Source organism: Calliphora vicina, chromosome 3, assembly GCF_958450345.1.
Source record: "Calliphora vicina chromosome 3, idCalVici1.1, whole genome shotgun sequence".
Taxonomy (NCBI): domain Eukaryota; kingdom Metazoa; phylum Arthropoda; class Insecta; order Diptera; family Calliphoridae; genus Calliphora; species Calliphora vicina.
The window spans coordinates 64582600-64607072 of record NC_088782.1 but is presented as its reverse complement, the minus strand read 5'-3'; the positions used below and the strand labels follow the sequence as shown (position 1 = coordinate 64607072).

Sequence of the window (24473 nt, the reverse complement as noted above, 5' to 3'; positions counted from 1 at the left end):
GTTGCTCTCGGCTTATGGATATCATAATCTGAGAACAACATATTATGATAAAATTATTCATCATATAAATGGTTGTCACTAACATATACTTGTTTAATGTAACCATATATATGGTTGACACAATCATGTGAATCGTAAATTAACCATATTATGGTTACCACAATCATGTAAATAGTTACTGTGACTATAATATTGTTACAAAAATGTTTATCACTATTTAAATGGTTACAGTAACCATGGACAATTATATTTTTTCTCTGCGTGTATGTGGTTACATTTAAAACAGAGACAAAAATCCAGCAATCGGATACATTTTCAAAATTTACTTCAGTTGCGTCTTATATTCAAAAATACACAAATTCATATAAAAAAAATTGGCAAATATGGAAGAGTTACAACAAGAATATTGTTGAGGTGGCAGGTTCGCAATGATGGAGTTATACTATTCCGTTTTCTTCTTAAATAGTGTAAAGAAAATTTCTAAATGCCATTCCGTTTGTAACATTAAAAATCTTCGACTAGGACACCTAGGGGCTGGAGTATATCGAGCCCTTAGCGCCAAATTATCGTAAGCGACATTTTATAAATTTTTTTTATTGCAAAAATTAAAATTTTATGGACCGACTGATGTTTTAGCGTTCTCCGAATATCAAAATTTTTAATAACTTCAAAATTATAGGGGGTAAGATTTTATCGTAAATCAATGTCTACATTTTACAGTAAACGAATTTTATCGTAAGCGACACATAGTGGTAAAGAGGGAATAAATCTATAACTTCTTAATGGTTAGATTGGTTTGAATGAAATTTCACATGAGCAAAGAAGAAGTGTTCTCGAGTTTAAGTTCTGAACGTGGACCTCACGGGCCCATCAGGGCCGCGACCAAGGGTCCTCAAAGTAGGACACCTCGGGTATATTACATTTTTAAAATTATCCTATTTCTTCGTTTGACTACCGATTTCAAAAAAATTACACACATAAAATCTTTTCATCGAGTGCTACAAAAGAACTAGTCGTAGCTATCAATTGTCTTTATGGCTTAGGAGATATTCGCATTTGAAAATTAAATTTTCAACATTTTTACCCAACCTACTCCAGTTTTATGATAACAGCTTATCCAAATATTTTCCGATTTTCTCCTTCATTGGACTAACAACACACGTATGTGTCAAATAGGAAAAGAACTGTTTAAAAATAATGACTAAGTCCAAAGTTATATGCATTTGAATTTAAACAATTTTGAAAAGCCGATTTTTCGTTAATTTTTTGGGAAAAAGGAACTTTTTTCCTTATTAAGTTATCGCAAAAAATATCTAAGAGGATGTATAAGAAATTTATACTTTCTGAATGCTAAGTTTTCATAAAATATTTTAAATGAAAAAAAAATTAAAAATGTTTGTTACCGAGGGGACCAGGTCCATTTAAAAAACACCTATTTTTTTATGTAAAATTAAACTATAGGGCAAAAATTCTTAAATCGCATATTCGATATCAAAATATAATAACCGATTTTAGATGGCCCAATATGCTTTTAATTATTTTGTAAAGGATTCCGATTACTGCGACCCTGGTATGGATATTATAGCCAAAAAACTACAAATTTCCATTTTTGGGATTTTTCAACACTTTTATAGGAATTGCGGGATTGCTGATAATAAATTTCAAAATTCGTTTTTATTTTTCCATTTTAAATAGAAAATTTTACATAACTGTGAAATTTCATTAAAAACTATTCATAAATAAATATTTTATTTCAATTCGAAAAATTTGTATCTATGCAAAAATTCAATAAAAAATATTTTTTGTCATATTTTTCAATAAAGTATTCCATGAATTTTTAATTGTTGAAAGTTATAAATATTTTTGAAAAATAGACAAATAGCTTGAACGAAATTATAATATATCGCATCATTAAATTTTTAATTCTATGTATAAATTTCAAAATAATCGAAAAAACCTTCTCCTGTAAAATTTGTGTTTTTCTCAAAATACAGCCATATTTAAATAATGCAATTTAATTATTTTTAACTTGAATAAAGACTTAATTCAAAATAATACCTTTTTTTATAAAAATATACGATGTATTTCTATTTCAACTTTTGTATTAACTCGAAATAATACCTTTTTATTAATATGAATGTAGTCACTACATTATAACGAATATGGTATCAAATGTGGTTTTCGAGATGAAAGAGTAATCGGAATATGTTGAAATTTTTAAAATAGATAGATGTTGATGTTGTAAGTTGATTTATTGCAAAAAGTGAATTTTTAAAAATTTTGTTGATCAATTGCGATATATTGGTGCTTATGCATATTAATTTTAAATTGAATTAACTCTGTGGCTGTTTAAAAAACACTCATCTTAAAAATATTTATCATACCAATTTCAATAAAACTTATACCAAATATTAGGACCCATTTGAGCCGGTTCGCTTCCCACCACCGAAATTTGATGTTGTTTTTATGTATTACATATGCCTTTGCCATCTACATTGTACTACAATAGATAATTAAATTGGTTACTTTATACACCCCATGTAGTCTACCGTGAAGACAATTATCACTTAAGTGTCACTAAGTAATCTATAGTGTAGTCACTTTAAACGTTTATTTTGTACAGCACTTTTTGTATTAACTGGTTTAATACAAATTATGTTGATATAATTCTCATACATTTTATTATATTTTCGGTTAAATAGACTGACATCACATGTAGTCTACCGTGAACTCAATTGTCACTTTAATATCTCTAAGTAACCTAGAGTGTAGACACTTTAAATGTATATTATGTACTGTACTTTAGAAAGTAGTTATTCTACCCACCAGAATCGGCGGAAGGTTTGCTTACAAGAAATCTGTTATCTTACTGTTTATCTCTCTAACTGACTATTTGAGGCCAATTAGCACCCTTACATGTTGAAATAATTAGTTATGTAGCTTACCAAGTAGCCTGTCAGGTAGCTAGTAAGGTAACTGATTCTATGTAACCGGTATGTGAAACCAATGCATTGACTACTTCGGACCAGTTGTCGAACAGTTTCATTATAATCCAAAAGCGTCAATAACTAGTCACATAGTTATGTAAATAGTTGTCACCCTGAATCACTAGTTCGTGACAGTATCCTAGAATTAGACTTAATAATTTTAAATTAAATCTATTTTCCAAAAAGGGTTGACTTTTTTGGAACTTAAATTGCAATGCAAGGTGCTTACAAATAGTAATGATCTGACCAACGCCAAGCAATTTACATGAAATGATTTTATTTTATGACGGAAAAAATAAAAGTCCTCAAATGACTTTTATTTTATGACGGAAAAAATAAAAGTCCTCAAATGAGTTTTTTTTCTGACGGAAAAAATAAAAGTCCTCAAAAGACTTTTATTTATGACGGATATTTAAAACTCTTTTTTTAACAGTTTCATCGGAACTTTAATTTTTACGTTGAAAAATAACTGTTAACTTTGGAGTTGGGATCATATTTTTAATATCACCATAGATTCTGAAAGAGCATGTCAATACGAATATATTGGTATATAAGAGTATATGTCTCCGTTGACTCTAACATAGTGATTTTTTGATTTCAAATTTTCTGGATAACCGTTATTTAAGGTCTCTGGTCTAGAATTCAAAGCCGGTGAGGCAAAATTTCCCAACCACTTCTTTCAAAATATTTTTTAACATGTATTTCGACATGTGGCCGAGTGTTGTCATGATGGAACACTTATTACGGTTTCATGTCTGGCAGCATTATGAAAATTCTTATTCCTGCAAATGCTCGCTTCAAACGAATCAATTGATTTCAGCAGCTTATAATAGATAGGAGACTTAGTGTCGATTCGGCTGGTTGGTCGGGCTTCATATACGATATATTACGCTTCGGGTTATCAAAATGGATCTATTTTTCATCTCAAGTAATAATTCGGTGCAAAAATTATTTTCTTTTATAGCGTTCAAACCTTATTTCGGACATGCAAAATCGTCATTAACTTTCTGTCGGCTTCATTTCGTATGATACCAAATTTCCCAGCCTTAGGATGAATCTTGCTGCTCGCACAGCTTTTGAAATATTTGCTTGAGTAGCTCGCAATAATTTTGCAAGCTCTCGTTGTGTTTGATAACCATCTTCATAAAGTAATTTTTCCAATTCGTCTTTTTTCGCCGATGGAACTCATTCACCATAAGCTTTAGTGAGCAATTGGTGTGCTTCAGCATTCTTAAATCAGACAACCAATATTATGAGGAAGAAATTCCAAAATTATAAGTAGAGTCCTAAATTGCTAGGAAGTCCTTTAGTCTACTTTTACACAGGACAAGTTTTCTTGCCGCAAGTCTGAGTATATAGAAGAGAGAGGCAAGAAGAAAGAAGAAGGGTACACACTTGCTTGTACTTGCAAGTCTCTTCAATTATCTTCTGTTTTCTCATTTTCACTATGTCGACTATTAGGTTTTGACATACAAAATTGAACACAGACTTGCTGTGTGTAAACAGGCGTGCAAGTTTAAAAGAGAATCGAAGAGACTTCCTTCAAGTAAATTTGCTGTGTGTAAAAGCAGACTTAGACCCCTTTCACACTAGGCAATTTAGCTGCGCAAGTCTCTTGCCCAACAACAAAACAGCATGTAAAATTTTCTTCTCCTTAACCCGACATTACCTCGGGCATCTACAAACACAAGAGACTTGCGCAACTAATTTACCTAGTGTGAAAGGGGTCTTACTTAGAACACATATTTGTGGCTTTTCGACGAATTAACCAATATGAGGTGTAGATTCTTGTTTGAGATTATTGAGACTGTGTCAAATAATGATTAACCTTTTATAAAACTACAGATATTTCCATAAATCATCAATAAATAAAAATATAATAACACCGGCACAATACTTGGACATCGATATCAGCTTCAACAATTTTAAATAAATGAACAATCTTACTGCGGTCATTACAAATCTTAGACCATATTTCGATAAATCCTAATGGGTCAAATCCTCTAGGGGAATATTTGGGGAATATAAGGTCCACTAACAAAAATCACATGTACAAATTGTAATTTTATTAAAATTCTCTCTAATCTAATCAAATTTAACATTTCCACTTACAGATATTAACGAATGCGAATTACCCGAAGTTGCTGCCGAATGCTCAGATGGCTGTGAAAATACACACGGATCCTATCATTGCATTGTGACACTCAACAATCGCGAAGACGTTGAAGAACCCACCGACAACTCCGGCATCATTAGAACCTCAGAGGTGCTGGAATGCAGTGAAGGCTTTAGAGCTGAAGATGGCAAGTGCGTTGATATAGATGAGTGTAGCGAAGGTACAAGCGGTTGTGAAATGTGTGTCAATATTGAGGGCAGTTACGAATGTACCTGTCCGGCGGGCTTCGATTTAGCCGATGACGAAAAGACCTGTGTCGATATCGATGAGTGTGCCATTGTCATGGAAGAAAACGAATATGAAGCTTCGTATAAGATTTGTTCACATGACTGTCAAAATACAATTGGTTCGTTCCAGTGCAACTGTCCACATGGTCATCATTTGTCGAGTGATCGTCGTACCTGTGTAGTGGATACCTGCAATGATTTACAAAATCCCGAACTGAATAAAACTCATTGCGCCTATGACTGTGTGGACTTGGTTAGTGGTTCATATCAGTGCTTGTGTCCTGAAGGTTATGCCCTAACCGAGGATGGTTACAATTGCCAAGAAATGCTGGATGTATGTGCTGAGCATAATGTGGCCTGTGCTCCTGGTATCTGCCAGCCCAATGAAGATAGAACCACATTTTCATGCATTTGTCCTATAGGTTATGAAGAAATTAATTCGAGATGTGTGGATATGGATGAGTGTTCGACTGGAGTGCACAAATGTTCGTATGAATGCGTTAATACCGAAGGCAACTATCATTGCTTGTGTCCCTCGGGCTTCCGCTTTGCCGAGGGCAGTGAATATGAATGTGAGGATATTGATGAATGCCTGGAACAAGAGGGTATTTGTGGTAGCTTGAATTGTGTCAACTTGGCCGCCACCTTCAATTGTTTATGTTATGATGGTAGCGAACCAAATGAAGAAGGTGTCTGCCTTAGCATGCTAGAAGATCCCTGCAGTGCCCACCAATGTTCCCACGAATGCTTAGCCGAGGGTCAAGGTTTCCGTTGCGCCTGTCCCGGCAATATGACTCTCGATGACTCGGGCATTAATTGTGTAGTAGCTGATATGTGTGCCGTCAATAAGAATGGCTGTGAACAAATCTGTAAATCCGAGGAGGAAGGTATTTGTAGCTGCTTCGATGGTTTTGTTTTAGATGTCAATGGCAAATCCTGTATTGATATAGATGAATGCCAAATCAATAATGGCGGTTGCCATCAATTGTGTACAAACTTTGCAGGTGGGTTTAAGTGTTCCTGTCAGGCAGGCTTTGAGTTCCTGGAGGGAGCTTTAAAAGACTACTGCTTTGACATCGATGAATGTACATCGGGTTTGCACACTTGTCATGGCGACATGATTTGTGAGAATCTAAATGGCTCATTCACTTGCTTATGTCCGCCCGGGTACGCCCTGGGCTTGTCCGCCAATCTTGCTGTAAATATCATTCCATTGTCATCAGCGCTTGATGGTTCAACAGAAAATTCATTTCATAACTCTTACAATTCTTCATCCTCATCATCATTACAATTATCACCTGCTTCGCCCATGTGCTTAGACATTGATGAGTGCTCGATCGATAATGGTCATTGTACTCACTTCTGCATGAATCTTCCTGGTAACTATGAGTGTTCATGCCCGCCCGGACATCTGCTGAATGCTAGCGATAACAAAACTTGTATATTGGTGGATGTTTGTCTGCAAAATAATGGTGGCTGCTCTCATGCTTGCAACAATCTGAACGGCCAGGTTGTGTGCTCTTGTCCGGATGGTTATCGCTTACATCCTGATGGCAAAACATGCTTGGATAACGACGAATGCTTTCTCACCAATGGCGGTTGCGATCATATTTGTCATAATAGCGCTGGCAGTTATGCCTGTTCATGTCGCTCTGGTTTCATACTATCATCCAATGGTCACAGTTGCCTGGACATCGATGAATGCTTCGATGGTCTGGCGAATTGTAGTACTATTTGTATAAATCTTTTAGGTTCTTATGCTTGTACCTGTGAACCAGGCTTTGAGTTAGCTAGCGATCAAAAGACCTGCTTGGATGTTGATGAATGTGCCTTGGGACGTCACGATTGTTCCCATGAGTGTGTTAATGTTGATGGTGGTTTCCAGTGCACCTGCCCCGAGGGTTACTATTTGGGAGAGACCCGTTCCGTGTGCCTCGATATAGACGAATGCATTGTCACAGATCATGGTTGCAGTCATAATTGCTACAATACCCAGGGTTCTTACATTTGTGCCTGTCCCGATGACTTTACTCTTGCCGCAGATGGTAGAAAGTGTTTAGGTGCCCGCTGCAACGAAAACTATGGTGGCTGCTCTCACTTGTGTGATCCCGAAAAGGGATGTGTTTGTCCCCAGGGTTGGTCCTTGGGTAAGGATGGAAAAACTTGTGAAGATATTGATGAATGTCTACATCAAAATGGCAACTGTCTTCATAAATGCCACAATACCGAGGGTTCGTTTGAGTGCCGTTGCCCTGACGGCTCAAAGCCAGCACATGGTGAAGACGCCTGTCCTATTACCTGCCCCGCTGGTTTCACATTTAGCCGTGATGACCCCTTCAAGTGTGAGGATATCAATGAATGCTCCCTGCCCGGTGTTTGCCAATACGATTGCCGCAACACAAATGGCTCTTACGAGTGTCTCTGCCCCAGTGGTTATCGTCTGGAGAATGGTCGTGAGTGTGTCGATGTTAACGAATGTTTAGAGAATAATGAGGCCTGTGTCGGAGGTGTATGCATTAACCATAATGGTGGTTTCGAGTGCAAATGCAGCTTGGGTTACGTGTTGGCCAGTGATAGAAAAACTTGCGAGAAACGTGTAGAAATGCGTGATCAATGTCATCCATTTGAGGCTCCAGCTAATGGTGAAATCCATTGCACCAAATATCGTCACAAGAAGAAACGTTTCTACAACACCAAATGCAAAGTATGGTGTAATCAAGGCTATCGCCTAGAGGGTCCCAGCCTACGTCACTGCAATTCTTCGGGCCAGTGGGATCAACATGAGAGTAAATGTTTGCGTAAGTATATAAAGAATAAAATTTAAGTAGGGAACGTTCAAGTCCAAAACCTTATTTTCTCTCAGTATTATTAGAATTAAAACATGTTAACAATTTTACTGATGATTTAATAAGGACTACATACATTTACCTCTATCCATATAAATTGAATGTTTTTTTATTAGGATATTTTATCTCTCTTTTTATTTACGTTTTTATATTTACAATTTTTTTATTTTATTTTTTATGTTACAGCAACTGTGTGCCCACGTATTCCAACGCCAAGAAATGGTGTCATGTTGCCGCAATCATGTTCTTTGGGTTCAACTTATATGGGAGAACAGTGTCGCCTTAAGTGTAACGTTGGCTTTGTGCCAGTGGGAAAATCAGTAGCTGTCTGCACTTCACAAATGCAATGGTCCTATGAGGGCACATTTGAGTGTGTGCCAATGCATGTCGATACCACAAATGATTTCACACCTTCCATAATGCCAGCCATACACAAGCATCAAATTACATACGAAACACGCCCTATGCTCAATTTGCCCTGGAAGCCATCCACATATGGAGGTGTTGCAGCTGGTGCTGGTGTACAAAGACCCTACATTAAGTGTCCACGCAACACTACCGTCTTTCTGGCCAATGGTGAACGTACTGCTCACATCATTTTGGAAAAACCTGTTACCAATTTGAATTATCGTTATATTGAATCGTCACCCGCTTGGACTAGAGACCTGCAAGCTCATTTGGGTCCGGGCAGCTACAATGTTGTATTCCGTGGTCATGATCCTGTTACGGGTAGAAAAGCTCGTTGCAAGACTGTTATAAATGTCAGGCATGCTGAAGGACCTAAAATAGTTTTCTGCACGGCATCATTTGAAGTGCAATTGGCTGAAAATCAAGCATATCGCTCAATGGTATGGGAGGAGCCCAGATTCGACAGCAAATATGGCTTAAAGAAAGTCTACAAGTCAAGGGTAAGAAGGGCATAAATTTAATACTTATTACTGAAGGAATCCATCCCATAATGTAAAGAAATTTTTCATTTCCGATTTCATTGAAATTTTCTAAAACTTCATAAAGGTTTTCCTTAGGGACCAAAATCTTACACAAAATTGCGTTCTCAGTTAGAGTTATTGACCTAATTTTGTCTGGTTTCAGTGAACACAGCAAATCTCTGTGCAGAAATAATACTGTAATTTTCGCGAATAGAAACACATATCATTGAAATTGGATATGTCAAATCCATTTGCTGTCCTCTTTGAGATGGATTCATCCTTCAGCTGTTTATATATAATATTAACTTGATCTTTACTTTTTCAGATTCCTGGTGAACTATTTGGAGTGGGTGTTCACACTGTCTTTTACGAGGCTACCAATGAAGATGGTTTAACTGCCAAATGTGAATTTAAAATCAATGTTAAAGGTATTTACCATTTTTGTACTTTTCCATTACCATCACCATATAATCAACTTTTAAATATTACAGAATTCAATCCCTCCATCAAACCACCCATGCCCTCCATCAATTTTACACCCAATAAAGCCGATACCTCTTCAAGTGTATCTAGCAACTTGAAATATACCACAAATGTACGTCCAGTTAATATTGTCTCACCACCCGTTTCTCATACTGTCATGGAGCCCGTAAGACATGCCGCCATGTCTCCCGTCTCCCATCCTTCCATGGGTAATACTCAACTTTTGCCCGGCCATGAATCGTTTATTATTTGTCCTGGCCAGCAACCGGTTAAGGTGACACATGCCCAAACTGTAAGTTATTATTGGCCAGACTGGCTGATACGCATACGCTACAACAAGAAGCTGCTATACCAGCCGTTAGCTACAACTTAAATAACCATTCCATTGCATGGCTACTGCTTCCATTTTAGCTGCTTATTTCTAAATTTTAAGACTTGATTTATTTGTTTCTCTAAACTTTAATTTAATTCAAATAGGTCGATTTGCCAACCAACTGTATTTTGAAGAATGTACGTCTCAATCCCTTCCGCCAGTTTATGTCACATCGTCTTATGCCTAGACTTTGGAACTCATATTATTACTAATTGTCCTTAAGAAATACTTAATAAATTGTTTTTAATTTCGAAATATTTGTATATTTACTACCTTTAATATAAGTTTAAAATTTGTATTTTTCTTGTAATGTTCCATTAATATAATTTGCATTTGTAAATTATAAGAATTTTTCTAATAATTAAATTGTGGTTTTATTTACTATATAGTATGTACATTGGGGTGGTTCTTATTTTGGATTTCCAATGCTCCCAAGATCTAAAATTGTTCTACGTCTTCTACAAACTTAATGCTGAAAATTTGAGCAAAATCAGATAGCGTTTATGGAAATCATATTTTATATGAATTTTCGAGATTTTGGCCAAAGATGTAGTAATATTTTCAAAACAATTTCAAAATTTAAATGTTGAAAAAATCCAATAAAAAACAGTTTTAGTATTTTATTTACCCATAGATGTTTAAATATAAAAATGTTTTAACATCGCACTATAGGTTAAATGACTACTTTTGCTGCGCAAAATTAATAACTACTACAAAATCATGGTATTCAAACCAAAACCTTAAAGAATTTCAGAAGTAAGAATAATTCTATTAAAACCAAGTAAGGAAGTATGATCGGTCAAGCCCGACCATATAATACCCTACACTAAGTAAAATAGCAAAAACATTTTTCTTTTAAAATTTCAATAATTTATATTTTTGAGTGATTTTCGGAAGTGGGCCTTATATGGGGGCTATGACCAATTATGGACCGATCACCATGAAATTAGGTCGTGTGATTTATGTCTATATTAAAGTTAACTTTGTTGAATTTTGTGTGTATACCAACATTTTTATGCGATTTATGCACGTTAAAGTGATTTGCGGAAGCGGGTCTATATGGGAGCTATGACTAATTATGGACCGATCGTAACAAAATTTGGTGACATGAATTTTGTGTATATAAAACTTATTTGGAGTGGAATTTGTGTAGATACATATATAAATTAAACATTTATGACCGATAAAGTCCAATTTCGGAGGGACATTTGTATGGGGGCTAGGTGAAATAATTAACCGATTTCTGCCAGTTTCAATAGGCTTGGTCCTTGACCCGAAAAAATAATATGTACCAAATTTCATCGAAATATATTCAAAATTGCGACCTGTACTCTGCGCACAATGTTTACATGGACAGCCAGCCAGCCGACCAGACGGGCGGACGGACGGACATCGTTTAATTAACTCAGAAAGTGATTCTAAGTCGATCGGTATACTTTAAGGTGGATGGTAGACTAATATTTTTGGGCGTTACAAACATCTGCACAAACGCATTATACCCTCCCCACTATGGTGGTGTAGGGTATAAAAATGGAATTTAACCACTAACGACCAAAAATTAACTAAAACTTTTAGTAATTGCTTAAATCTAATTCATTTTGTAAATTTAAATCAAAAAGGTGCTCTTAACTTTCATTAATTTCATCGTATTGGTGGGTATTACTTCAGGTGGAAGTGTGGAACTTTTCCGATTTTGTAATCGCCTATATAAAAATTATGTGGAAATTGATGGATCTGAGGTACAGCTTAATATTAATATTAATTCGGAGCTTAAAAAATCTGTCTTCTCCGCCTCCATTACAGCGTCTTTTTGCATATTGTCAGCCAAATTTCAAACAATAACCTAAAAAATATAGTAGAGTAACTTCGGGTATTGTGGACTATGCGTCTAATGTGGACCAGTGTCTTTTTTCAGAAACTATTGAAGGTATGATAAAACTGATTTGTCGTACATTTTACAATTTGTTTGAAACGACAATTGCACATTTGCTTTCATGAGTTATTGATATGTTGACTTTTTATTCTTGTATTGAAATTAATGCGCCTGCTCAACATTTTTGTCGGCTCAAGTAAGAAACAAAATTTGGTACAGTTACTTGGTAGAATTTAATGTTTGGTTGTTTTATATAGTTAAAGTGGACACGTAGTTTTGCATATATTTGGTAAGAATTTAAGCACATTTAGATTATTAGGTAAAAATAACTTTTAACCACTGTAACCCAAGTTCGTGTAATGTGGACCACTTAAATTACTTGATTATGTACTACTGGTCCATATTACCCGACAATAACTATGTACTTTGTAAGCAATCTATCTAAGCCAAGAACGCCACTTTTTAGTTTGTATTAATAAAAATATATTGAAATTAAATTTTTTAATCATTCATGATTAGCTGGTTCATGAATTTTATGTATTAAATGCTAGTCCACATTACCCTCATATAGTGGTCCATATTACCCTCCAATTTTTTAATGCTGATTTTTGGGTTCCTTAAAATATTTTCACATAAATTTTTTATCCTTTGACGGAAAAAATTTTCAACTGCAAAAACCATTAGAGAATACATTAGCTAATTTATTGCAACTCTTTTAATATCCATATATATTGTGGCCAAAATTTAGAAAAAACAAAACGGTAGTCCACATTACCCGAAGTTACTCTATTATTCGAAAACGGCTAAAAATGGCTATTGAATGTAAATGAAAACCGGATTATAAAATTTCAATATATTCATTTCTGTTTGCATTTAATCTGCCGAACTTTGGCGAAATTTTAAAAGCTTCCACGAAGTTACATTTTGAAAACAGTGGCAGCACTTTTAAGGTTATGTTAAAAAAGTGGCTTTATTTCAAGCAAGCTAAACATTTTTATCACATTTTTTAACAAAAAACCTTACTTACTTAAATTATTGTTACCCATTTTCACTTTCTTCCTTATGACTCGCGAAATTATTTAAACATTCAATTGAAACTTTGAAAGCAATACAGGCTTTTCAACAAAATTTATTAAGTAATTATAATGCAATGTCTTTGACTGCGTGTTGTCAAACGGAATTTAATATTTACCAAAAACAAAAAGCTGACTTAGTTAATTTGGAGTATTGGTTACAAAATGGCATTAAAAAAAGTGCAATATTTGCATTTGAAAAATTGGACTTTAGCACAGTTTTGATAGCCGTTTAACCTATAGTGCATCGTTAACCTATTATATATTGATACCAAAAAATCATAAAATTTAATTTCAATACCAAATTTTACATTTTTAAAATTTGTTTAACGAAATTTCTAGAAATTAAAAGATTTGCTTTTGATTCCAGTAAATGCTAAATTATGATCAAATTTGCAAATTTATAAGTTTGTACCTATTATGGGTTAGCACGAGGACCAATATTTTTTCTGATATAGGCGTTACATGAGAGGTAGGGCCAATCACAAAAATTGTTAAAACAATTTAGGTTCATATAAAACGTGTTAATTACACTGTCCAACTGCATTCTGAAAGGGCATGTTGAGTCGATAATTTTTGTAGAATAAACTTATAGTCCAGCTGGTCTGAATTTTTTTTTACAGTGGGCCAAAGTTTGAAATGAAAAATTATTGTAAGTCAACGTCTGAGAAAATTCTTATTGTCATTGTGGAATTTTATGAGGATCATTTTTGTGGAAGATCTTAAGCTCCTCTCTTTAGCGATCAATTTGAACCTTTTTTCGAGAAAATCAAAAAAAAAGCCATTTCAAAAAGGAGATAAAAGGATTAAAATATTCTATGAAAATTGTTGTCGGAAAATTCTAGTGGGGCTCTCCAAAGACACCAAAGTTATAAATAAAGCTTTTTTACGCTTAATTAGCAAAATTACACGCTACCTTGGATCTACAAAAAACATGCATACAAATGTGAGTTATCTATTTTAGTTCAAGAGATGTTTAGGTTTATGTGCTGTTTTTCTATAGCGAACGAGTACTTTGAGTGGAAATTTAACATGTGTTTTGTTATTGTAACAAAAACAAAATACATGTAAAATTTCCACTCAAAGCACTCGTTCGGTATAGAAAAACTGCACATTATTTATTATAGATTAAGCCATGTACTTCTGTCTGTCTGTCTTTTTTTTCTATTGGATGTGGAAACCTTACATAGGTCCCAGATGGGTATGTCGGATTCATACCGACTAAAACCACCTCCATCGTCAACACCATACTCCGCGGGACTGCCATCAGGTAACACTTCGCGGCGCGGTCAGCTATTGTTGCTGCTTTCATTTTCGTATTGTGATTGCACTGCTGTAATCTGCTTTCGAAGCTGTTCCTCTTTCCTTAGTGATTCCATTACGTATCTTATAAACTCTTTTACACGATCCCAGTTTTCCTCTGAAGCCAACATAGTGTCTATGATATTCTGCGGTGTTAAACTGCTACCAATCTGTCTGGCAAGCCTTCCTCTTTCCATGTTCCGCGTTTTCATCAGTCTCGATGCAGCCTGGACACCTTGGTGAGTCATCATGTTTAAAACGGTATAGATAACTCCTCAATCCCCCATGTCCTGTTAAGAACTGTGTCAGGTGGTAGCTGATCTCTCCATGTCTGCGATTGACCCATCTCTCGATATTTGGGATCAATTTGTATGTTCATAGACCTGCGGTAGAATTATCACACCTTCTCTGCCAGTTTTGCATAGACACTCTCATTTCTGTTTGTCGATCTATACGGATGGGTCCAAAAAAGGGGATAGAGTGGGCGGGGGCATATACATTCCTGAATTCGGAATAAGAATATCCTTTAGGCTCCCAAATGGATGCAGCATCCTTCAGGCTGAAATATCGGCCATTAGAAGAGCTGCAAACTGGCTCAGATATTACAGTGTATCTGGTAGAGATATCCGTATATATACTGACAGTAAATCCGCAATTAAATCCCTGGTAGGTGTTTACACAACATCGAATATGGTCCAGGAATGCCGGACATTTTTAAATGAGATGGCGAGACATTCGACAGTTGTACTCACATGGGTACGTGGACACAGGGACAATGAGGGCAATTGTATTGCCGATTACTTGGCGGGAAGAGGAGCCTTGATGTCAGACGACGAAATAGACTTCCTCTGTGGAATCCCGTTATCAACCTGCAAGAAATTGATACAAAATGCGTATTACGAACTTGCCCAAGCAAGATGGGGTAATGAACCCACTTGTATCACTACGAGAATGATATGGCCTGCGTTGGACTGTAAACGCACGTCGTATCTACTACGATTACAACGAATACGTCTGAGCAACTTAGTGGCGATGATCACTGGTCACTGCACTTTCGGGACTCATGCCGCAAGACTTGGGTTACCTCATCCTGACTTCTGTAGAAGTTGTCAGAACGAGGAAGAGGAAGAAACCATCGTACACTTCTTTTGTAACTGCCCGGCACTGGGTGATCTACGTGCTAGGCTCTTAGGTGAGAGATTCGTCAGTACCCTTTTCGGGTTATCTGTAAAGGAACTAAGGTGTATAGACGCCTTTATCAGGGAAAGCGGGTGGTTGATAAGACCGGTCACGCAAACTTTACCTCCTAGGGATCCAGCAACCATCCAATGATGGTCTGCGTTTTTCAAATTCTTTGAATTCTTAACTTCCTCTCCTCCTCCTCTTTTTCCTTACACTATACTCTTGTTAACTTCACTATGACTCAAACTATAGATTTCCCTTTTCTTTAACTTCTATTTTCTTCCTTTCTGTTTTTTTTATTCTCCTTTCAGGTATCACAAAGGGAACGTTTATTGGACCCAAGTGAGCTGAACAATACCTAAGGTTTTGGACGGCTGCCTGAATACCATACCATTCTGTTTGTCGAATATACATATCTGTACTGCGTCTCTGGATTCTTTGATTTCTCGTAGTGTATTTTTGAAAATTCTCATGCCGTTATGTCTATAGGGATTATGCCCGCCACTACACTTAATGCATCGAGAGATATAGTGCGATATCCGCTGCAGACTCGAAGACAATTTCTGCGGAAAATCGACATCATGTCATTCCTGGAGGTACACCTGAGAGCTCTCTCCCATATAGGTGAACCATATAGGAGGATTGAGTTTGCAACACGCGAAAGTAGTATTCTGCGACTTTGCCTTGGGCCTCCTATATTTGGCATTATCCTGGCCAATGTGTTTACTACATTGGTTGCCTTTTGGCAGGAATATTCGGTGTGACGTTTAAAGTTTAGTCTGTTATTGATCATTACACCCAGGTATTTGATAGCCTCTGTGGATACAATTTCACTTCTTCCTGCTTGTATGTTTAGAACCTCTTTTGCCCTCCGGCTGCTTACCAACACCAGTCCGGTTTTATGCTGTATGTCTGTTGAAATCAACTTTCCTACAAATCTATTTTACACTCTTCGAATTCAGTTGCGAAAAATTATTTATAGAAGAAATACTGATATTTGGTTATTGAAATTTGCGTGAGTGAAAGGTAAGAGGGTATATTTCAATAATCATTTATGTTATTTTTCTGCAAAACCAATTTGGTTGCGTTTTGTAATGATTTTGGTTTGTTGCATATATGAAACATTGCGTTTTGAGATGTATTATTTTACCATTTTTTACCAATATGAATGCTTCCTCTACAGTATCAAAATAAATCGTAAATTGCATAATTTAACTGCTACGGACCTGGAAATGTCCCTGAATTTTCTGATGGCGGTAATGCTGTTGATCCAACGTAGAGACGAATGATGATGAAAGCTCAGATGAGGAATTACAGGCATTACCTGACTTAAAAATTAACATGAGCCCACTTACAATATATCAAATGCATCCACGATCAGTCAGAGCATTAGTACTGCTAAGGATTTAGGTTCTGTTACCGCACCTCCCAGTACTACCATTGAATCATCTCCAATGTTGACTATCCAATGGCTTAGGATTTAGACTACATGGAAAACGAAAATCCAAAGTTTGAATGATGGCCAACTACGTTTCCATGGATCTCCTATTTACTTACTGGGAACATTATCAACCTCATAAGACACCAGACTAATTTATACTCTATTCATAACGATGCCAACGAGACACAATGTCGTCGAAACGATTTGAATCACTTAGGCATTTACTTTACTTCACCAATATGAGCACTGGCCAATTTGGGTCGATAAACGAATGCGGATTAAGATTGTGTTACAATAAACAAACCAACTACTTTATTATACCCTTCACGTTCGTGAGAAGGGTATATATAAGTTTGTCATTCCGTTTGTAATTTCTACATTTTTCATTTCCGACCCTATAAAGTATATATATTCTGGATCCTTATAGATAGCGGAGTCGATTAAGCCATGTCCGTCTGTCTGTCTGTCTGTCTGTCTGTCTGTCTGTCTGTCTGTCTGTCTGTCTGTCTGTCTGTCTGTCTGTCTGTCTGTCTGTCTGTCTGTCTGTCCGTCTGTCTGTCTGTCTGTCTGTTGAAATCAGTTTTCTGAAGACCCCAGATATCTTCGGGATCCAAATCTTCAATAATTCTGTCAGACATGCTTTCGAGAATTTTGCTATTTAAAATCAGCAAAATCGGTCCACAAATGGCTGAGATATGAGGAAAAAACCAAGACAACCTCGATTTTTGACCTATTTTTTACCTATATCTGGATTACTAAGAAATTAATATAGACAATATGGATATCTAATGATAGATATTTCAAAGACATTTGCAACGACGTATATAAGACCATAGTAAGTTGGACCTACAATGGGTCAAAATCGGGAAAAAAATTTTGAACCCGAATTTTTTAAAAAAAAAAAAATTGAAAAAACAAAAAAAAAAATTTTTAAATTTAGAAAAAAATTTTTAAAAAATTTAAAAAAAAAAAATTTAAAAATTTAAAAAAAAAAAAATTTAAATTTAAAAAAAAAAATTTTAAATTTAAAAAAAAAAAAATTAAAATAATCGAAAAATTTTTTTTTTCCAAAAAATTAAAAAAAAAAACTGGAAAAAAAATTAAATTTTGTTTACCTAAAAATATTTAAAATTTTGAAGTATAATTTGGTGAAGGGTATATAAGATTCGGCACAGCCGAATATAGCACTCTTACTTGTTTTTATTTATTTTCATATACTTTTTATGTTCAACTTTAATTATTTAGAACTATTGCTGCATCTAATATTGCTGATATCTAATGATATATAGACGTATATAAGACAATAGTAAGGGTCAGATCGGAACAAATATTTTTTAACCCGAATTTTTTTCGCTAAATATTAAAAAAATTTAAAAAACCAAAACAAAATTTAAAAAAAAAAAATTTTAAATTTTTTCCAAAAAATTAAAAAAAAAATACTTTAGCAAAAAAAAATAAATTTTGTTAACCTAAAAATATTTAAAATTTTTATTTTGAAGTATAATTTGGTGAAGGGTATATAAGATTCAGCACAGCCGAATATAGCCCTCTTACTTGTTTAGATATGGCGAATACAAGGTCCGATATTGCCCATTTTCAGTACCAAAAGAATCTCATGAATAGAGCTAGATAGTCTTAGAATCTTATTGCTGGATTATTTGTATAATATAAATTTAGGCAAAGATCTTGGCACTTCTCTGGTAACATATGGATTTTGAGCCAAAAGAACAGTTCATCTTTTGGGGCCAAGAACGAATCAAGCCGATATCAGATACTCTGTTCCAATATGAATCGTATCCCAGATAGAGCGTTCTGCATCGATGTAATGATTCGGTGCAAAAATCGGCTTTCAAAGTCTCCCGGTTTCAATTCGTATGGTGCCCAATTTCTCTGATTTTGGACGAATCCTGCTTCTCGCAATCTCTTTGAAATTGCTGCTTGATTAGCTCCTAATGATTTTGTAAACTCATGTTGAGGTTTACAACAATCGTCAAACTTTTTTGGCTGACCTGGGCGATGTTTGTCTTCCGTACCAAAAATCTCCGTTCAAATGAACTCTCGCATGTTGAAACTGATAAAACGCATTCACCATAAGCTTTGGTGAGCAATAAGTGTACTTCAGCGGCACTTTTTTTTTCAAATTACAGAAGTAAAGAAAAACTTTCCGCATATGCCGATTTGTTGGCACAAAATTAGACATTTTCGTCTACATCTATTGCAAAACCAGCATTTTGAAGTCATAATTTTATTCAGAAATTTAAAAAACTTAAAATGTTTGAATTAAAAAACTTCAAATATTTTTGACTTACAAGAAAATGTCTTATACAGAATTGAAAGCTCCTAGCAAAGACCTTTCAAGTGATATCAAACTTACATATAAAGGTAAGCCTCCATTTACGCGGTACTTTATTTACGCGAATTCAAATTAGCAACCATTTTTTCAAATAAGCGATATTTTTACACGATTTTTATATAACGCGGCAACAAATAACAAGAATCGAAAAAACAAGCGAATAAAAGATTTTTTTTAAAACTTCGTTAATTTTTATGAATTTTTTGTTATGTTTTGATCTCTTTTATGTATTAGAATATTGTTTTTTTAATTGAAATTTTTTCCTTAATTTTCGGTGAGAAATATTTTTTTTACTTTACTTTTGTTTTAAGTAAGTTTTTAAAAGTACAAATAAATTAAGTTTACTTAAAGTATATATATATGTATATATCGTCGCCTTAAATGAAAACGGACGTAACTTGTTTTTACAGGATACGTTAAATCAATAATAGAGTATTCTTGGCAATTATTCAATCAATCAAAAACTCGATTTTGAATTGTTGTGTAGTAACGTCCGCTTTCATTTAAGGTGACGATATGTGTTTTCTATTTAACGCGATTTTTAGGTCCCAATTTCTTTTTTGTCATGTGACTGATATATTGTTTTACGCGAAATAAAAAGTTATTGGCCCCACAAAAGCATTTCGTTCTAAATTAGAACCTCGTTTTACACGAGTTTGATTTATACGCTATTTTTTGGGCCCAACAAACCGCGTAAATGGAGGCCTACCTGTATTTGCGTTGCGAGAAATATGAAAGAAATGCACACATTTTAAATAGATAATGTTTATGCTTTGAAACAACTCACCAAAAACCTGACGTCAGGAAATAATTTTGAGAAATAGTCTGCTTAAACAAACTACACTTTTATTTAGGATGACAACATCGGCTGCTCAAAGTTCTTCCATACGAACGGGACCACCCTAATATACATACATACATAATTATTAAATGGAAATAAAAGCTAAATATCTTGAGGTAAGCAATTATTTCATCCAAAGTACATTTTGTATTGTATCATTTGTCAAATGAATGATCCAACAACTTGTGTTAACTGGTTCTATTAAACGGTGACAAAACATACCATAAATTAAACATATGTCAGAGTCATCCAATAAAATTTTGAACAAACAATCAAAAACAATTAGAAACTAATCTTTGGATACATAAAAATAATAATGACAACTTCAAAAATTTACTGATAGTTTCCACATATTGTTAAATGCACAATACGGATGGACGGGTACTTCAAAAGTACTACGACGTCAGTGTTTACTTTATACCGGTACTATGGATGCGACATCGATATGGTGACAAATAAGAACTTGTGATTAATTTAAAAAAATTCCAAATCAAATCCAAACAGTATCATAATTAATCAAAACAACATTTATGTACATATGTGCTGTCTAGGGGTGTGACAAACTTTTTTTTTGAAAAATAATACCACTTATTTACATACTTTTATACTTATTTAATATTTAGTAGTGTTTTTTTTTGTTCATTTTTCAAAAACTTATCAAATTAATATCAAATCAACAAAGCAAATAAATGAATAAACAAATCTTATATTATTCACTTTAAATCCATAAATTTGCGATTACACACAGACGATTGTAAATACTCACTCACTCACCTGAATACATCCAATGATTTATGACGCCTTTAGAAAATTTCCATGTCACGATTTTAAACATTTAAAAAAAAATAAAATCGAGAGACGCCTTAAATTATATAGTACGGTTAAATATTTCTAAAATACCAGTATTTAAAGAATTTTTAATGATTTAATACTTATATTAAAGCTTGTGCCAAAAATTATGATGAGCAATTTACTTAGTTAGCTATTTATATTATTGTATTTTATTTATTAATAGCCATTATTATCTTTATAATTCTTGCGGAAAATGTTCATAAATTTCTAAAAATAGTTAAACGATTTAATATGTAATAAGTTTTTAATCTTAAAACATAAAAAATAGGTTGGTCTTAACAGCCTTCACAAGGTTAATTATTAAGAGGCACACGTCATTCTTTTAAGAATACAACGTCAAAGAATCATTGGTAATGCTTGTTTGATACCTTAAATTCTGATTTTCATATTATTATATCGCTAAATGTTATCGCTAAGTTCTCAGTTCAGACGATTGTAAGAAAACTTTACAATTTCATTGCCAGACAATAAATGTATCTGCCAACCAAAATTGTCAGTTCACACGGTTGTCAGATTGTTGTAGGAAAGAAATTGCCAGATCCGTTCTTAGACATTTCCAGACTGTTAAATAATTTAAAACAAACAATTTGCCTTGGCCTGAATTTTTCCAAACTGCATATGAAAGATGTGCGGAGATTTGCCTATTTTCCTTTGCAATCATTCAAACTTACCTGGATGGCATCTGCGACCTCTTTTCATAAAATATATTTGGTCAGTTTATACTCAGCGCAACCAGCATCCCATAAACTTCGCCGTAACTTCCTCGGACTTCCTGGACTTCCTCGATAAGTTTGATAATATTATCGTTCGACCACACGGATTCCATCTCTTAAGCTGGGTTTCCGCATACACCGTAATCGGCGCCGATAACGAAAACTGAAACTGAAAAACGTTGGTGTTCGTCACCGTCTCGTTTCGGAATTGTTTTCGTTTCAGTTGGGTGCGTTGCGGCATAAAATAGAAACGAAATTATTTTTTAATTTTGAATGTCGCACATTAAATAGAATTTCATTATTTTTGACAAAATCGATTGTTTTTTCCTCTTCCAATAAAGAAAATTTATTTTTATACCCTTCACCTTCGTGAGAAGGGTATAATAAGTTTGTCATTCCGTTTGTAATTTCAACATTTTTCATTTCCAACCCTATAAAATATATATATTCTGTCTGTCTATTGAAATCAATTTTCTGAAGACCCCAAATATCTTCGGGATCCAAATCTGTCAGACATGCTTTCGAGAAGTTTGCTATTTAAAATCAGCAAAATCGGTCCACAAATGGCTGAGATATGAGGAAAAAAACAAGACAACCTCGATTTTTGACCTATATCTGGATTACTAAGACATTAATATAGACAATATGGATATCTAATGATAGATATTTCAAAGACATTTGCAACGACGTATATATGACCATAGTAAGTTGGACCTACAATGGGTCAAAATCGGAAAAAAAAATGTTTAACCCGAATTTTTTTTTCACAAAAAAAAATTTTAAATTTAAAAAAAAAAAATTTAAATTTAAAAAAAAAATTTAAAATAACAATCGCCAAAAATTTTTTTTCCAAAAAATGAAAAAAACACCTGGAAAAAAAATAAATTTAGTTTACCTTAAAATATTTAAAATTTTGAAGTATAATTTGGTGAAGGGTATATAAGATTCGGCACAGCCGAATATAGCACTCTTACTTGTTTTAAATTGCTTCGAGTGTAGAAACCTCAACTGGGTATCCAGAACGTTCGTACGTGCTTGTACGGCCAAAACAAAATTCAGTAAACAACTTTTTATACCCTACACCACCATAGTGTGGACGGTATAATGCGTTTGTGCAGATGTGTGTAACGCCCAAAAATATTAGTCTAACACCCACCTTAAAGTATACCGATCGACTCACTTTCTGAGTCGATTAAACGATGTCCGCCCGTCTGGCTGGCTGGCTGGCTGTCCATGTAAACATTGTGCGCAGTGTACAGGTCGCAATCTTGAAGATATTTCTATAAAATTTGGTACATATAATTGTTTCGGCCCAAGGACGAAGCCATTGAAACTGGCTGAAATCGGTCTATTATTTCACCTAGCCCCCATACAAATGTCCTCCCGAAATTGGACTTTATCGGTCATAAATGTTTAATTTATATATGTATCTAAACAAATTTCGCTCCAAATAAGTTTTATATATACAAAATTTATGTCACCAAATTTTGTTACGATCGGTCCATAATTAGTCATAGCTCTCATATAGACCCGCTTCCGAAAATCACTTTAACGTGCTTAAATCTCTTAAAAATGCTGGTATATACACAAAATTCAACATAAATAACTTTCATATAGACAACATTTTATGGTGATTGCTCCATAATTGGTCATAGCTCCCATATAAATCCCACTTCCGAAAATCACTCACGAATATAAATTATTGATATTTTAAAAGAAAAATATTTTTACTGATTTACTTGGTGTGGGGTATTATATGGTCGGGCTTGACCGACTATACTTTCTTACTTGTTTTAAATAGCTTCGAGTGTAGAGACCTCAACTGGGTATTCAGAACGTTCGACTCTTACGTGCTTGTACGGCCAAAACAAAATTCAGTAAACAACTTTTTTACCATTGAAATCGATGCCGCAAAGTTATTCAGTGTATTTGGTGGGAGCAAAAGGGTACTTTGAAAGTATTTGTATTTGTTCATATTTTTTGAATATGTTGTTGTTGCTTTATGTAGCTAAAGGACACACATACAACAGTTGTATTTCACAATTACTTGAGGTAGTAGTTAAGTAGTTGTTCTTGTATTTCCTTTTTCTCCTGCTGCACTCGGGCCTATGTAAAAAATTTGTTGTGCCTTCGTTGCATAATTTGTTCTCTGTTGCTTATTTGTTTTTTTGTTCTCCTGTTAGAATTTCCTTTTGCTCCTGTTGTACTTATACCTGTGCCTTTTTTGCATTATATCTTACACATAAAATTGTTCTTCCACAATTATTTTCTATGCTGCTTATTTTTTTGTTTGTTCTCCTGTTACAAATTTTACGAAAGGAAACATTTGAATGTACAACACTTTATTATGATAGATTTTATTCATAAATGAATGGTATTTGGCTGTTGTTGTCACATTTTGTTGTTGCATTATATATCCTTTTTTAACCGCTTTACATACAAAATTATTTTTTTTCTTACTAATTTTTCTGGACTCCTATTACCACCAGCATGAATACATTTGAATTCGTATTAAAATAGCCAATCAATCAAAAAATTCAATAATAATATCCTCCGCTAGCTATCCTTTGTCCAGAATCTTATTTAATTTAATTTATCTTTCATACCTCAAAAAATAAAATTTCTATTTTATTGCACTAAAATTCTTTATTAACACACATTTCAATACAATTTTTTATTTTGTACACCCAAATCAACTTCATAGTTTTTTTCACATTTTTCTACTCAATGACTATATGCGGCAAAACAAAACCATATATGCGGCGGAAATATTTTAAAAATAAACATTTTCGCTTTAAACATTTTTTACTTTGCACAATTTC

General features: G+C 34.3%; 1 protein-coding gene across 2 annotated transcripts in view; it reads left to right on the top strand.

The window, feature by feature from the left end:
- Positions 1-10387, top strand: part of frac (faulty attraction) — a 28081-nt gene extending 17694 nt beyond the window's left edge. The window contains exons 6-11 of one of the 2 annotated variants that reach the window (XM_065505357.1): positions 5102-6394; positions 7142-8188; positions 8423-9144; positions 9491-9593; positions 9657-9940; positions 10126-10387. In XM_065505357.1, coding sequence (XP_065361429.1) covers positions 5102-6394; positions 7142-8188; positions 8423-9144; positions 9491-9593; positions 9657-9940; positions 10126-10233 — 3557 coding nt within the window. In that variant the 3' untranslated portion in view covers positions 10234-10387. Of the gene's footprint in view, positions 1-5101; positions 8189-8422; positions 9145-9490; positions 9594-9656; positions 9941-10125 lie in introns of both variants that reach the window. The other variant, XM_065505356.1, reaches the window with a different exon arrangement.
- Positions 10388-24473: the final 14086 nt, after the last annotated feature.